The sequence below is a fragment of the Hemitrygon akajei genome, chromosome 2, assembly GCF_048418815.1.
Source record: "Hemitrygon akajei chromosome 2, sHemAka1.3, whole genome shotgun sequence".
NCBI lineage: Eukaryota > Metazoa > Chordata > Chondrichthyes > Myliobatiformes > Dasyatidae > Hemitrygon > Hemitrygon akajei.
In genome coordinates, this window is record NC_133125.1 from 3,015,768 (window position 1) to 3,032,619 (window position 16,852).

A 16,852-nucleotide genomic window follows, 5' to 3' on the forward strand; every position below is an offset into this window, starting at 1 on the left:
AACTGTTCCTGAACCCTGCGATATGGTGCTAAATCATTGAGTGTGAATCTTCAGGCTGTACCTGAAGGTAGTAACAAGAAAATAATGAAGACCTCTTAATGATGGATGATAGATAGATGGATGCTGTCTTCTTGAGGCATCACCTCTTGACCCTGCAGCAGATGGTGAGGTCAGCTGAGAAGATCATCGGGGTCTCTCTTCCCGCCATCACGGACATTTACACTACACGCTGCATCCGCAAAGGAAACAGCATTATGAAGGACCCCATGCACCCCTCATACAATCTCTTCTCCCTCCTGCCGTCTGGGAATAGGCTCCGAAGCATTCGGGTTGTCACGGCCAGACTATGTAACAGTTTCTTCCCCCAAGCTATCAGACTACTCAATACCCGAAGCCTGGACTGACACCTTGCCCTATTGTCCTGTTCATTATTTATTGTAATGCCTGCACTGTTTTTGTGCACTTTATGTAGTCCTGTGTAGATCTGTAGTCTAGTGTAGCTTTCTCTGTTTTTTTTTTTACGTAGTTCAGTCTAGTTTTAGTCTACTGTGTCATGTAACACCATGGTCCTGAAAAACGTTGTCTCATTTTTACTATGTACTGTACCAGCAGTTATGGTTGAAATGACAATAAAAGTGACTTGACTTGACTTGAAAATGATGTTTAATTCTAGTTTCCTGTCTCAGTACTTTGAGCAACAAGTCCAAATAAATCTTGCAACAACAGCACAGGTACATAGGTACAGACAACACTCACAACATATATTATACATAAGTTATAAATGACAATGAAACAAGAGATAAGAAAGCATACACTGTGTGTCAGTAAAAGGGCACAATAAGAGATAAGTTCACGGTAATGCAAAATGTCGCTTATAACGTTCCATTGCATAGGTATGGTTAGGGTAGTGCAAGAAGCTGATAGTCGTAGAAAATCAGCTCTTTCTGAATCTAGTGGTGTGGGCCATTAGGCTTCTGTACCTCCTGTCTGATAGTATTGGTGAGAAGCGGCCACAACCTGGATGATGAGGATCTTTGATGACAGATTCCGCTTTTTTGGGGCAGCAACTCCTGTAGCTGCTGTCAATGATGGGGAGGGCTGTACCAATGATGGACCAGACTGTGTCCACAGTCCTCTGCAGCCTGTGTTCCTTTTTGTTGGAATTGCTTTAGTAGGCACGATGCAACCAGTCAGGATATTTCCATTAGAACATTTGTAAAAGTTTGCTGGAGCATTTGGTGACATTGCCAAATCTTAACCTTCTGAATAAAGTAGAGGCACTGGTGGTGTGCATTTTTGCATCTTCATGTTGACCCAAGGGGTCTGTAAAACCAAAGCTAGAGAACCCCTGATCTATTGGTTGTCAGCAGTATTAGCATTGGGATATATAGCTGTTTTATATACGTAGCTCAAGAAAAGCAGCTACAATCTGCACAAAGCTATCAAGGCTGTGAAACAACAATACAGGGACAAGATTGAGTCAAGATTAACAACGAATAGCACACGTGACTATGTTTGACTTCAATGCTTAGTGCTGCCGCCAACATTGCGGCCTCTCTCCCAGATGAGCTCAATCGCTTTTACGCTTGGATGCTGATGTGAGAATGCTGTTTTTGGACTACAATTAAGCATTCAACACCATAATTCCATCCAAGCTCAACAGGAAGCTCCGAGACCTCAGCCTTGACCCTGCATTGGGCAGTTGAATCCTGGACTTCCTGTCTGATCACCGGCAGGTGGTAAGCGTGGGCTGCCTCATCTCTACCCCTCTGACTCTCAACACAGGAGCCCTCAGAGGTGTGTACTAAGTCTCTGCCTTTACTCCCTGTATACCCATGACTGTGTCGCTACCCACAGTTCTAATCTGCTAATTAACCCTAATTATTATATATATTATTTATTATGTTTTTATAAATTACTATGATTGCACATTGCACACTCAGACGGAGATGAAATGTAAAGATTTTTACTTCTCATGTATGAGAAGGATGTAAGAAATAAAGTCAATTCAATTCAATTGCATTTGCCAATGACACTACATTGATTGGCCTAATCTCAAACAATAACGAGCTGGCCTACAAGAAAGAAGTCATCTCTCTGACACAGTGGTGTCAAGAAAGCAACCTCTCCCTCAATGTCGCAAAAACAAATGAGCTGATTGTGGATTACAGGAGGAATAGGGACGGACTAACCCCTATTGAGGCGGAAAATGACATGGCGACGAGTAAGTCCACCCCTCCTACAAATGACCAGGTGCTGTGTCTCACCGTAGCCGACGTGAGAAGAACCCTGTGCAAGGTCAACCCAATGAAGGCTGCTGGACCAGACAACATTACTGGTAGAGTGCTCAGAGGATGTGCAGACCAGCTAGCAGATGTTCTCACTTCATCTTCAACATCTCCCTGAGCAGCACCATCGTTCCAACGTGCTTCAAGGCCGCCACCATCATCCCCATGCTGAAGAAATCTTCAGTGTCCTGCCTAAATGACTACTATCCCGTTGCACTCACATCCATCATCATGAAGGGCATCGAGAGGCTCGTCATGAGGCATATCAAGACCCTGCTGCCCCCCTCACTGGACCCCCTGCAGTTTGTGTACCGTCCCAACTGCTCAACAGATGACGCCATTGCCATCACCCTCCAGCTGGCCCTAACCCACCTGGACAAAAAAGACACATACGTTCGGATGCTGTTCATAGACTTAAGTTCAGCACTCAACGCAATCATCCCTCAGAAACTGACTGGAAAGCTGAGCCTACTGGGCCTGATCACCTCCCTCTGCAACTGGATCCTAGACTTCCTGACTGGGAGACCTCAGTCAGTCTGGATTGGGAGCAGCATCTCCAACACCATCACACTGAGCATGGGGGCCCCCCCAGGGCTGTGTGCTCAGTCCACTGCTGTTCACTCTGCTGACCCATGACTGTGCTGTAACACACAGCTCAAACCACATCATCAAGTTCGCCGATGACACAACCGTGGTGGGTCTCATCAGCAAGAACGACGAGTCAGCTTACAGAGAGGAGGTGCAGTGGCTAACGGACTGGTGCAGGCCAACAACCTGTCTCTGAATGTGAACAAAACAAAAGAGATGGTTGTTGACTTCAGGAGGGCACGGAGCGACACTTCCCGCTGAACATTGACGGCTCCTTGGTAGAGATTGTTAAGAGCACCAAATTTCTTGGTGTTCACCTGGTGGAGAATCTCACCTGGTCCCTCAACACCAGCTCCATAGCAAAGAAAGCTCAGCAGCGTCTCTACTTTCTGCGAAGGCTGAGGAAAGTCCATCTCCCACTCCCCATCCTCATCACATTCTACAGGGGTTGTATTGAGAGCATCGTGTTACCTAAGTCACTGCCTAGTTCGGAAATTGCACCATCTTGGATCACGACCCTGCAGCGGATAGTGAGGTCAGCTGAGAAGATCGTCGGGGTCTCTCTTCCCACCATCACGGACATTTACACTACACGCTGCATCCGCAAAGCAAACAGCATTATGAAGGACCCCATGCATGCCTCATACAATCTCTTCTCCCTCCTGCCATCTGGGACAAGGCACCGAAGCATTCGGGCTCTCATGACCAGACTATGTAACAGTTTCTTCCCCCAAGCTATCAGACTCCTCAGTACCTAGCGCCTGGCCTGACACCTTGCCCTATTGTCCTGTTTATTATTTATTGTAATGCCTGCACTCTTTTGTGCACTTTATGCAGTCATGGGTAGGTCTGTAGTCTAGTGTAGTTGTGTGTTTTTTTTCTCTCTTTTTTTTACGTAGTTCTGTCTAGTTTTTGTAATGTGTCATGTAACACCATGGTTCTGAAAAACGTCTCATTTTTACTATATACTGTACCAGCAGTTATGGTCAAAATGACAATAAAAGTGACTTGAATTGATTTGATCAATGGATCTGGGGTTGGGAGGGTAAACCTCTTTAAGTTCCTCGGCATCCACATCACCAAGAACCTCATGTGGTCTGTGCACGCCAGCTGTGTGGGAAAAAAGCAGAACAGTGCCTCTTTCTCCTCAGATGGTTGAGGAAGTTTGGTATGGGCCCCCAAGTCCTAAGAACTTTCTACAGGGGCACAATTGAGAGCATCCTGACTGGCTGCATCACTGCCTGATATGGGAACTGTACCTCCGTTAATCGCAGGATTCTGCAGGAAGTGGTGTGGATAGCCCAATGCATTTGTAGTTGTGAACTTCCGATGATTCAGGACATTTACAAAGAAGGTGTGAGAAAAGGGCCTGAAGGATCATTGAGGACCCAAGTCACCCCAATCACAATCTATTCCGGCTGCTACCATCCACGACAGCTTCTTCCATCAAGCCATCAGACTGATTAACTCATGCTGATCTGAGTGTATTTCTGTGTTACATTGACTATTATATTTATTATAAATTATTATAAATTATTCTGATTGCACATTGTACATTCAGATGGAGACATAACAGAGACTTATTCCTCATGTATGTGAAGGATGTTAGAAATATAATGGGGGTGGGAATCTCTTCCTCACCCCCTCCATTCAGGGCATATATCAGAAGTACTGCATATGCAGTGCCTCCAGCATTGTCAAAGACCCTTCCATCCTTCTCTCCAACTCTTTGACCTCTTACCATTAAGCATAAGTACCACAGCATAAGAACCAGAACTATCAGGCTGTGCAACAGCTTCTTCCCCTAGGCTGTTGGACTTTTGAACACCCTGCTGCTACCAAGCTCACATGTATACCCTGTCTAAATGTCCTGCTGCCCACCCCCCCCCCCCCCCCACCACCACCACACTCCAGTCCCCAACTCACAGACACACACATTGGCACTAGGCAGTTTTCATCGTTTATTCCTCCTTTTTCATATATTTATATGACCGCATGTTTACTTATGTTACTGCCAATAACATTAAACTGTCTTACTTAAACATGCACCTCACATTTTATGTTAACCAGTCAGTCTTCACTCAGGGCTGGACCTGAAGAAGGTTCTCGGCCCAGAACATCGACTGCTTATTCATTTCCATAGATGCTGGCTGACCTGCTGAATTCTCCCAACAATTTGTGTGTGTTGCATCCCAAACATGTTTGCAAATTTTACATCTTTTCAGATCATAAATTTTCCTGTCTGCAAATGTTTTTTAAGTTCTGGCATTTAAAGGGGAAATCTCTCTTCAGTAATGCCTTTTTAAAAAAGATTTTAAATGCATAGTTACAGAATTTAAAAGATCAGCACCAAACTGTCCACGTTAGCAGTTTCAGTTTAAAAGTACATGCCGAGTTAACTGGGAGGCTTGTCAAGTGTGAAGATAATATTTGTCCAGCTAGACAGTGATTTTTTGGGGAGTTAAATGAATGTTGAGTTCCTTTCTCGCTGCAAATATTCAAGTGTCGGGAAGATAATGTGGGCTTTGTGATTTGACAGGAATTATTAAAATCTGGATCTAGGAAATAGTGTGTGAACATGAAATTGACATTGATATTTTCAATTATCCTTTACTTGAGTAATAATTGATTTTAGATGGTAGATCCAGGGCGCCCAGCACTGTTAATTTTGGCAATGTATTTAACACTGCAAAAGATTTCTTTTAATGTGTTATTTTAGAAATTTGCCTCTTCTCAAGTTTTTAGTGAAGGATTATTTCCTCTGTTCTATCATCCATTGCTGTGGTAGAATTTTCTTTAATGCATTTAAAAATTGCTCCAACATTGCAACTGTTGTAGATTGCATTGTATCCTCAAAACATTATTTAGATTTTCCTGCACAGAATTAGAAATCCTTAGGTACTAGTCACTTTTAATCCAAGACCTCAAGGCTGCAACATTCTACAGTATACAAGCCCCACGATAGATCATTGATAAGGAAGAAAAGACAATTAGTGGGGCTATGGATAGAATCTTAAGAAGGCCGATCATCATGGAATGGGATGTGTGACAATGAAATATGGAATTGGTTCAAAGGTTTATGGTTATTGTCATGGCAAAACTAAACCAAAACAATTGATAGAAACATAGAAAATAAGTGCAGGAGTCGGCCTTTTGGCCCTTCGAGCCTGCACCGCTATTCAGTATGATCATGGCTGATCATCCAACTCAAAACCCTGTACCTGCTTTCTCTCCATACCCCCTGATCCCTTTAGCCACAAGGGCCATATCTAACTTCCTCTTAAATATAGCCAATGAACCGGCCTCAACTGTTTCCTGTGGCAGAGAATTCCATAGATTCACCACTCTCTATGTGAAGAAGTTTTTCCTCATCTCGGTCCTAAAAGGCACTATCCTTTATCCTTAAACTATGACCCCTCATTCTGGACTTCCCCAACATCGGAAACAATCTTCCTGCATCTAGCCTGTCCAATCCCTTTAGAATTTTATACGTTTCAATAAGATCCCCCCTCAATCTTCTAAATTCCAGTGAGTATAAGCCTAGTCGATCCAGTCCTTCTTCATATGAAAGTCCTGCCATCCCAGGAATCAATCTTTGTACTCCCTCTATGGCAAGAATGTCTTTCCTCAGATTAGGGGACCAAAACTGCACACAGTACTCTAGGTGCGGTATCAGCAAGGCCTTGTACAACTACAGTAGAACTTCCCTGCTCCTGTACTCAAATCCTTTTGCTATGAATGCCAACATACCATTTGCCTTTTTCACCACCCGCTGTACCTGCATGCCCACCTTCAATGACAGGTGTACAATGACACCCAGGTCTCGTTGCACCTCCCCTTTTCCTAATCGGCCACCATTCAGATAATAATCTGTTTTCCTGTTCTTGCAACCAAAGTGGATAACACCACATTTATCCACATTAAATTGCAACTGCCATGAATTTGCCCACTCACCTAACCTATCCAAGTCACCCTGCATCCTCTTAGCATCCTCCTCACAGCTAACACCGCCGCCCAGCTTCGTGTCATCCGCAAACTTGGAGATGCTGCATTTAATTCCCTCGTCTAAATCATTAATATATATTGTAAACAACTGGGGTCCCAGCACTGAGCCTTGTGGTACCCCACTAATCACTGCCTGCCATTCTGAAAAGGTCCTGTTTACTCTCACTCTTTGCTTCCTGTCTGCCAACCATTTCTCTATCCACATCAATACCATACCCCCAATACCGTGTGCTTTAAGATTGCACACTAATCTCCTGTGTGGGACCTTGTCAAAAGCCTTTTGAAAATCTAAATGTACCACATCCACTGGCTCTCCCCTATCCACTCTACTAGTTACATCTTCAAAAAATTCTATAAGATTCGTCAGACATGATTTTCCTTTCACAAATCCATGCTGACTTTGTCCGATGATTTCACCTCTTTCCAAATGTGCTGTTATCACATCTTTGATAACCGACTCTAGCATTTTCCCCACCACCAATGTCAGACTAACTGGTCTATAATTCCCTGGTTTTTCTCTCCCTCCTTTTTTAAAAAGTGGGGTTACATTAGCCACCCTCCAATCCTCAGGAACTAATCTCAAATCTAAGGAGTTTTGAAAAATTATCACTAATGCATCCACTATTTCTTGGGCTACTTCCTTAAGCGCTCTGGGATGCAGACCATCTAGCCCTGGGGATTTATCTACCTTTAATCCCTTCAATTTACCTAACACCACTTCCCTACTAACATGTATTTCCCTCAGTTCCTCCATCTCAGTAGACCCTTGGTCCCTTACTATTTCTGGAAGATTATTTATGTCCTCCTTAGTGAAGACAGAACCAAAGTAAGCTAGCCTGCGACTGCTGTGGAGATGTTATACTTGCCTGACGCACCCCCAGCTCCAATGACTGCTCCAAAAGTCAAATCCTTTATTCGATCCTTTATTAGAAATGAGCAAATATGTGATGAAACTTAAGCATATCCAAGCATAAGCTAAGCACTATTCAGTGATATTTCAGCGGTCAGCAAAAGAAATTACCTCCGCCAATTCCAAGTGAAAAGCTGCAACAAACTAAACAAGGATTAGTAATTTATTTCCTTTGCTTTTACCAAGCCCCCACTAACGTGACAAGATACCATGATAAACATAATAAACGAGCAACATAATAAAGTTGGTGCCACGTATAGCAGGCGTGTTGCAAGCTCCATTCCAAATCTACAGTACACTACTAATTTCTACAATTTATCTTAGCATTTTCTGTTCAAGTAGCTGATAGTCACATCAGATACAATAGACTGACCCTTCTGAACATTGGAAAGACGGGATTTACCTTTTCTTTGATGCGTCACCAGCACTTGCATTGGATTTATGCTTTGGAGGCATGGTTACAAGGGTAAATAAGAGAAAAATTTAAGCCAAGTACGAAGTTGCACACTCAACACAGTGTTAATGGTAACATGATCCGACTTAAAATGGTGAACAGTGTTCTCCTTCCTCGAGCCGACAAACCGCTGAAGCTGCGCAATGTTTTCTTGAGTGTCACAAAGTAGTGTGTGTGTTCGTTATTACAAACCATTGTATATAACTCAAATTTTTAATATAATAGGCTTTATGGCAGTCCATTTGTAAGTACGAGTTGTCCATAAGTCAGACATTCGTATCCCAGGGACTGCCTGTACAATAATAATTGTAACCCCATGCTACCAAGGTACTGGAGACATGAAATCTCAACATTTCCACAAATGTCCTCTTTTGATAAGCGGTCTATCCTAGATTGTGATCTTCTCCTGACAAACCAGGTTGCTGCTCTTGACTGCATTCAGGAAACTCTGTCTTCAGTTGCTGCTGCCAAAGCTTATTTAAGTGCAAAACTATCAGCTTTGGGCGAGCATAGATTTTTCACCACCACGGTCTCCCTTCAATGGTCCATTAACAGTCCAACCCAGCATTGTTCTGGTTGCATAGGATCCTTCATTAACACTGCAAATCACTTGCAATGGTTCCCATGCTTTAGGTGCATTCACCCCATCGGCAGCTCAATTTATGACTCAATTTCCTCTCATATGATGAATGCTCCCTTTGTAAACAGGCATACGTTCCTGCATATAGATGTTAAGCAATTCACAATAGTTTATACCATCTAAGCCAGCCACATCCAATTCTGAAATGACATAGCTACTCAAAATGTTCTGTTGACCCGTTGTGTGTAAAGGGAGTACGTGTCTCTTTTCCTGTCAGGTTGAGTTTGATCATGAGGCCCACTGTTCAGAACCCTGCTGTATTTCCTTGATCTAGGAAAACATAAGTAACTACTGTCTTGTTATTCTTCTTAGACTTCACCTGAACTGGAATTATAGGCAATTTTCAATCATGATGTTAAGCCCCCCCCCCCCCCCCCCCCAAAAGACCATTAGATACCAATGCAGTACTCACAGTGGTTGGATCTCTGGCACTGAGTCTGCCTCTGTGACTCAGATAGGAAGGGGGAAGAAGAGGCATGCTGTGGTGATAGGAGATTAATTAGTTAGGGGAATGGACAGTAGATTCTGTGGGCGAGAACAAGATTCCCAAATGGAATATTGCCTCCTAGGTGCCAGTGTCCAGGATATCTCAGATTATCCTAAGGATTCTTAAGTGGGAGTTCACCCTCCCAGCCAGAAGTCGTGGTCCAAGTAGATACCAATGACTGGGTAGGAAAAGTGACAAGTTTCTGCATAGGAAGTTCAAGGAGTTAGGTGTTAAGTTAAAGGGCAGGTCCTCCAAGGTTGTGATCTCAGGATTGCAACCCATGCCGTGTGCTAGTGAGGCTGGAACTAGGAAGATTATACAGTTTAATATGTGGCTAAGGAATTGGTGTAGGAGAGAGGGAATAAGATTTGCAGCTGATATGAAGATAGGTGGAGGGGCAGGTTGTTTTGATGAAGTAGAGAGGCTATAGTAGAACTTGAATGAATTAGGAGAATGAACAAAGAAATGGCAGATGTAATACAGTGTCGGGAAATGTATGGTCATGCACTTTGATGGAAGAAATAAAAGTGTTGACTATTTTCTAAATGGAGAGAAAGTACAAAAAAAAACTGAGATGCAAAGGGACTTGGGAGTCGTGTAAGATTCTCTTAAGGTCAATTTGCTGGTTGAGTCTGTAGTGAAGAAGGCAAATGAAATATTAGCATTCATTTGAAGAGGACTAGAATATAAAAACAAGGATGTAATATTGAGACTTTATAAAGCACTGGTGAGGCCTCACTTGGAGTTTTATGAACAGTTTTGGGGCCCTTATCTTAGAAAGGATGTGGTAAAACTGGAGAGGGTTCAAAGGAGGTTCTTGAAGATAATTCCAGGATTGAATGGCTTGTCATAGGAAGAGCGTTTAATGGCTCTGGGCCTGTACTCACTACAATTCAAGAAAATGAGGGGTAACCTCTATGTATCAAATGTATTGAATTATGAAAGGCCTTGATAGTGTGGATGTGGAGAGGTTGTTTTCTATGGTGGGAGAGTCTAAGACCTGAGGACACACCCTCAGAATAGTGGGGTGTCCTTTTAGAATAGAGATCAGGAGGAATTTCTTTAGCCAGAGAATTGTGACTCTGGAGTTCTTTGCCACAGGCCGCTGTGGAGGCCAAGTCTTTATATTTAAGGCAGATGCTGATAGTGGTCAGGGCATGAAGAGATAAGGGCAGAAGGCAGGAGATTGGGGGCAGAAGGCAGGAGTGGTCAGGGCATGAAGAGATAAGGGCAGAAGGCAGGAGATTGGGGGATGAGAGGAAAATTGGATCAGCCATGATGAAATGATGGAGCAGACTCAATGGGTCAAATGGCCTAATCCTGCTCCTATATCTTATGGTATTACGGCAATCATGTGGATTCTTTCAGCTCATTCTTTATATTGGTTTGGATTATTTTACTTGTATGTCAGTGAATTTCATTCATTTGATCAGCCTTTTATTAAATAATTTCTGTATTGTTTTCAGATGTTGGTGATGGCATGGGAAGGAGATTGCCATTTGGATAATTCCTGTTCAGCTTATTTCTTGGACTGTGTACCTGGTGATCTGGAATTACATCAAGCTATTAGTGACATTGATGAGAGACTGAAGAAGAATGCAATTTGGTAGGTTGTTTCCTGTAGTCATGTTTTAAATTGGGTAGTTACAACTAACAGTTATTTCAGAGTAATGTGCTCATATCATTTCCTTTTGTTAGGTGAAGAGGTTGTAGAATGTAAGAAAAAGGTAGTACATGGTGGTGTTTATTTTAATCAATTGCATATTGTTTTTGATGAGCGAATGGCAGATATTTAAACAGCTGGTTCTTAAATTCAGCTTAAACTTGTTCCAAATAGAGAGATTCCATGATCAACGGAGGAGGTCAAGGATGAAATTAAATTGAAACACAGAGTACACAAGGTGGGGAAGAGCTCATGGTGGATTCTAGGATCAAGAATTTCTCTGGAAACAGCTTTGAAAAACAAATAAGTTTATGAGAAAGGAGAACATTTTTGCTGGAAAATGTGCAGGTCGTATCAAAGGGACCAGAAAGTTTCTATAGATAGTGATATAGGTAGTGTGGGTGGGATCTCTAGAGTGTTTAAGACTGGGAAATCAATATCAGCAAGTAAAGAAATGGCATACATTCTCCCATCTACTTATTCTAGCTTCCTCCCCCTTCCTTTCCTGTCCCAATGAATGAGCTTGGTTTGAAACTTCAACTGTTTATTCATTTCCATAGATCTGCCTTACCCGCTGAGCTCCTCCAACATATTGTGTGCGTGGCAGGCACAAATGCATGTGACTGATACTAGTTAGAAATTGTTTGGCAACAGTCTGCTGTACCAATTAAGTGACATAGTGTTCCAATTAAACCAAAGGGAATCCTGGCTATTCTCTCTATTTGTTTTTGTTCTTTTAGAGTTTTCCCAAATAAGCAGCTGTCCTAATTAACTGATGGCCCAATTCACTGGAATTCAATGTATCTAGTTGAGCCACTTTGTTGTCCAGTTTGCTGTGTCATAAAGCATTGAAGGGCATGTACATCTGCAACCAAAACTTAATGACAATGGTATAGCTGACAGCGCTGAGATTAAAGGATAAGTCAACAATTGGGATTGCATCATATCCCAGTATCTGTTTCCCACGGTTGAAGTGTTTACTACTAGAGGGCATGCATTGAAGGTGAGATGGGGTAGGTTCAAGGAGGATACGAGGAGTAAATTTTTTACTCAGGAAGTAATGGATGCCTGACTTTTAAAAAACATTTAGTTAGGCACATGGATGTAAGGAAGATGGAATTGGATTGAATGGAACTGAATTGACTTCATTTCTTACATCCTTCACATACATGAGGAGTAAAAATCTTTACATTACATTTCTGTCTAAATGTGCAATGTACAATCACAGTAATTTAGAATAATTTACAATAAATAGAACAATCAATGTAATATAGAGTACACTCAAATCAGCGTGAGTTAATTAGTCTGATGGCCTGGTGGAAGAAGTTGTACCAGAGCCTATTGGCTCTGCCTTTTATGCTGCACTACCATTTCCCAAAAGGTAGCAGCTGGAATAGATTGTGGTTGGGGTGACATGGGTCTCTGATGATCCTACAGGCCCCTTTTACACACCTGTCCTTGTAAATGTCCTGAATCATGGTAAGTTCACAACTACAGATGCACTTGGCTATCTGCACCACTCTCTGCAGAGTCCTGCGGTTAAGGGAGGTACAGTTTCCATACCAGGCAGTGATGCAGGAGGGAAGGTCATTAAATAGGTAGGAGGGATTAGTGTTTGCATGTTTGTGAATTGCTTTTTAGCTGGTTTGGCACAGCATTATGGGCCAAATGGCCCATTCCTATGCTCTACTGTCTATGTTCTAGATAAATTTACAGTCAACCAACAATGCTGGAAGAGCACTGTTTAATTGGTTCTCCAGTAATGCATTGTCTGTTATCAACTGAAATTTTGATGGTCATCCAAATGGATCCCTTTGTATTATATACAAGTAAGAGAACACTTTCCTGATACTGCCCTACCCCAAAAAGTCTTGGCACTTACACGAGGTTAAGAGTCCTACAGATTTTTTTGGGTGTAATTTCTGCAACATTGAGGAGAATTACATGACAAGTGATTTAATTGAATTATGCTGCTTGCTAAGGCAGGCAGGAAATATTAACCAGGAATATAAATTTAGCCTCTTCAAGAGATACAGGAAAAACAATAGTGTGGAATTTTTTTAAAATGTAGATCTTAACAGATCCAGAATGGCTTCTCAGCAAAATACTAGAGTGGGGTATATGAAGATATTTCAATGGATTTCATTGCAAGGACAATCTATATATAAAGCTTTATTCTATTTTGCTTGTTTGAGGGTATTTTTACCTCTGTATAAATTGATTGATTTTTTGATACTTTATTTGATTTATATTGTTTATTTTCTCCTTTCTGTTTTTCAGTATTGAGGAGACTGTGAAGGAACTGCAGACAGATTTTGATAAGCTCTATGCAGATCAGAAGCTGCAGAATACTGACAGCTTGCAATGGTTAAACAGTTCCAATACTTCCTCTACCAAACTGTTCACAACTCCACGTAATCAATTGACAGAATTTCTGAAAGCACTGGTAAATCATTTTATTATAGAGCTGTAAAACATAGTAAAAGCATTTGATTTAACGTTACTCTTGTCTCAGTTTGCAAAACTATGAAGTTTAAACTTGGGGAAAGTACCTAATTTCCAACTTTTTTTGTTATCTATTATTGGAGTTGGGCAGCACTTTCTGACTGCTCTTTCTGAGAATCATAAAGAATGAAAAGAGTAATTTGACATATCAATGCTGGATCTTAATCAGCTCTTCGTTGATCCCATTCCACCTCTTTCATAGAAACATAGAAAACCTACAGCACAATACAGGCCCTTCAGCCCACAAACTTGTGCCGGACATGTCCCTACCTTAGAAATTGCTAGGCTTACCTATAGCCCTCTATTTTACTAAGTTTCATTTACCTATCTAAAAGTCTCTTAAAAGACCCTATTGAATCTGCCTCCACCATTGTTGCTGGCAGCCCATTCCACGCACTCACCACTCTCTGAGTAAAAAAACTTACCCCTGACATCTCCTCTGTACCTACTCCCCAGCACTTTAAACCTGTGTCCTCTTGTGGCAACCATTTCATCCCTGGGAAAAAGCCTCTGACTATTCACACGATCAATGCGTCTCATCATCTTATACATCTCCATCAGGTCACCTCTCATTCTCCGTCACTCCAAGGAGAAAAGGCTGAGTTCACTCAACCTATTCTCATAAGGCATGCTCCCCAATCCAGGCAACATCCTTGTAAGTTTCCTCTGCACCCTTTCTATGGCTTCCACATCTTTCCTGTAGTGAAGCGACCAGAACTGAGCACAGTACTCCAAGTGGGGTCTGACTAGGGTCCTATATAGCTGCAACATTACCTCTCGGCTCCTAAATTCAATTCCATGATTGATGAAGGCCAATCCACCATACGCCTTCTTAACCACAGAGTCAACCTGTGCAGCTGCTTTGTGAGTCCTATGGACTTGGACCCCAAGATCCCGCTGATCCTCCACACTGCCAAGAGTCTTACCATTAATGCTACATTCTGCCATTATATTTGACCTTCCAAAATAAACCACTTCACACTTATCTGGGTTGAACTCCATCTGCCACTTCTCAGTCCAGTTTTGCATCCTATAAATGTCGTGCTGTAACATCTGACAGCCCTCACACTATCCACAACATCTCCAACCTTTGTGTCATCAGCAAACTTACTAACCTATCCCTCCACTTCCTCATACAGGTCATTTATAAAAATCATGAAGAGTAAGGATCCCAGATCAGATCCCTGAGGCACTGCACTGGTGACCGACATCCATGCAGAATATGACCCGTCTACAACCACTCTTTGCCTTCTGTGGGCAAGCCAGTTCTCGATCCACAAAGCAATGTCCCCTTGGATCCCATGCCTCCTTACTTTCTCAATAAGCCTTGTATGGGGTACCTTATCAAATGCCTTGCTGAAATCCATATACACTACATCTACTGCTCTTCCCTCATCAATATGTTTAGTCACATCCTCAAAAAAATTCAACCAGGCTCGTAAGGCATAACCTGCCTTTGACAAAGCCATGCTGACTGCTCCTAATCATATTATACCTCTCCAAATGTTCATAAATCCTGCCCGTCAGGATCTTCTCCATCAGCTTACCAACCACTGAGGTAAGACTCACTGGTCGACAACTTCCTGGGCTATCTTTACTCCCTTTCTTGAATAAAGGAAAACATCTGCAACCTTCCAATCCTCCGGAACCTCTCCCGTCCCCATTGATGATGCAAAGATCATTGCTAGAAGCTCAGCAATCTCCTCCCTCACCTCCCACAAGTAGCTTGGGGTATATTTCATCCGGTCCCGGCGACTTATCCAACTTGATGCTTTCCAAAAGCTCCAGCACATCCTCCTTCTTAATATCTAAATGCTCAAGCTTTTCAGTCTGCTGCAAGTCATCACTGCAATCACGAAGTTCCTTTTCCATAGTGAACACTGAGGTAAAGTATTCATAAAGTACCTCTGCTGTTTCCTCCAGTTCCATGCACACTTTCCCACTGTCACACTTGATAGGACATATTCTTCCACGTCTTATGCTCTTGCTCTTCACATACTTGTAGAATGCCTTGGGGTTTTCCTTAATTCTGCCCACGAAGGCCTTCTCATGGCTCCTTCTGGCTCTCCTAATTTCCTTCTTAAGCTCCTTCCTAGTAGCCTTATAGTCTTCTAGATCTTTAACATTACCTAGCTCTCTGAACCTTTTGTAAACTTTCCTTTTCTTCTTGACAAGATTTATTACAGACTTTGTACACCATGGTCCCGGTACCCTACCATAACTTCCCTTTCTCATTGGAATGTACCTATACAGAACTCTACACAAATATCCCCTGAATATTTGCTGCATTTCTTCTGTAGTTGTCCTTGAGAACATCTCTTTCCAAATTAAGCCTCCAATTTCCTGCTTGATAGCCTCATAATTCCCCTTACTCCAATTAAGCACTTTTCTAACTTGTCTGTTCCTATCTCTCTCCAATGCTATTGTAAAGGAGATAGAATTATGATCACGATCTCAGAAATACTCTCCCACTGAGAGATCTGACACCTGACCAGGTTCGTTTCCCAATACCAAATTAAGTACAGCCTCTCCTCTTGTAGGCTTATCTACATATTGTGTCAAGAAACCTTCCTGAACACACTTAACCAACTCCACCCCATCTAATTCCCTTGCTTTAGGAAGATGCCAATCAATATTTGGGAAATTAAAATCTCCCATCACGACAACTCAGTTATTATTACACCTTTGCAGGATCTGTTTCCCTATCTGCTGCTTGGTATCCCTGTTACTATTGGGCGGCCTATATAAAACCACCCAGTAAAATTATTGACCCACTTCCTGTTCCTAACCTCCACCCATAGAGACTCTGTAGACAATCCCTCCATGGCGTCCACCTTTTCTGCACCTGTGACACGATCTCTGATCAACATTGCCATGCCCCCACCTCTTCTGCCTCCCTCCCTGTCCTTACTGAAACATCTAAAACCCAGTACTTGAAGTAACCATTCCTGTCTCTGAGCCATCCAAGTCTCTGTAATGGCCACCACATCATATCTCCAAGTACTGATCCACGCTCTTAGCTCATCTGCTTTGTTCACAAAACTCCTTGCATTAAAATAGACACATCTCAAACTTTCGGTCTGAGCGCCTCCCTTCTCTATCACCTGCCTATCGTGCCTCTCGCACTGTCTACAAGCTTTCTCTATTTGTGAGCCAACTGCCTCTTCACCAGTCTCTTCAGTTTGGTTCCCACCCCCCAACAATCTAAGTTTAAACTCTCCCCAGTAGCCTTAGCAAACCTCCCCGCCAGGATATTGGTCCCCCTCGGATTCAAGTGCAACCCGTCCCCTTTGTACAGGTCACACCTGCCCC

At 42.5% G+C, this 16,852-nt stretch overlaps 1 protein-coding gene across 3 annotated transcripts in view; it reads left to right on the plus strand.

Moving 5' to 3' along the window:
- Nucleotides 1-16,852, plus strand: part of kiaa0825 (KIAA0825 ortholog) — a 324,821-nt gene that overhangs the window by 8,460 nt on the left and 299,509 nt on the right. For all 3 annotated transcript variants that reach the window (XM_073066385.1, XM_073066405.1, XM_073066395.1), the window contains exons 2-3: nt 10,839-10,978; nt 13,316-13,481. In XM_073066385.1, coding sequence (XP_072922486.1) covers nt 10,839-10,978; nt 13,316-13,481 — 306 coding nt within the window. The remainder of the gene's footprint in view (nt 1-10,838; nt 10,979-13,315; nt 13,482-16,852) is intronic.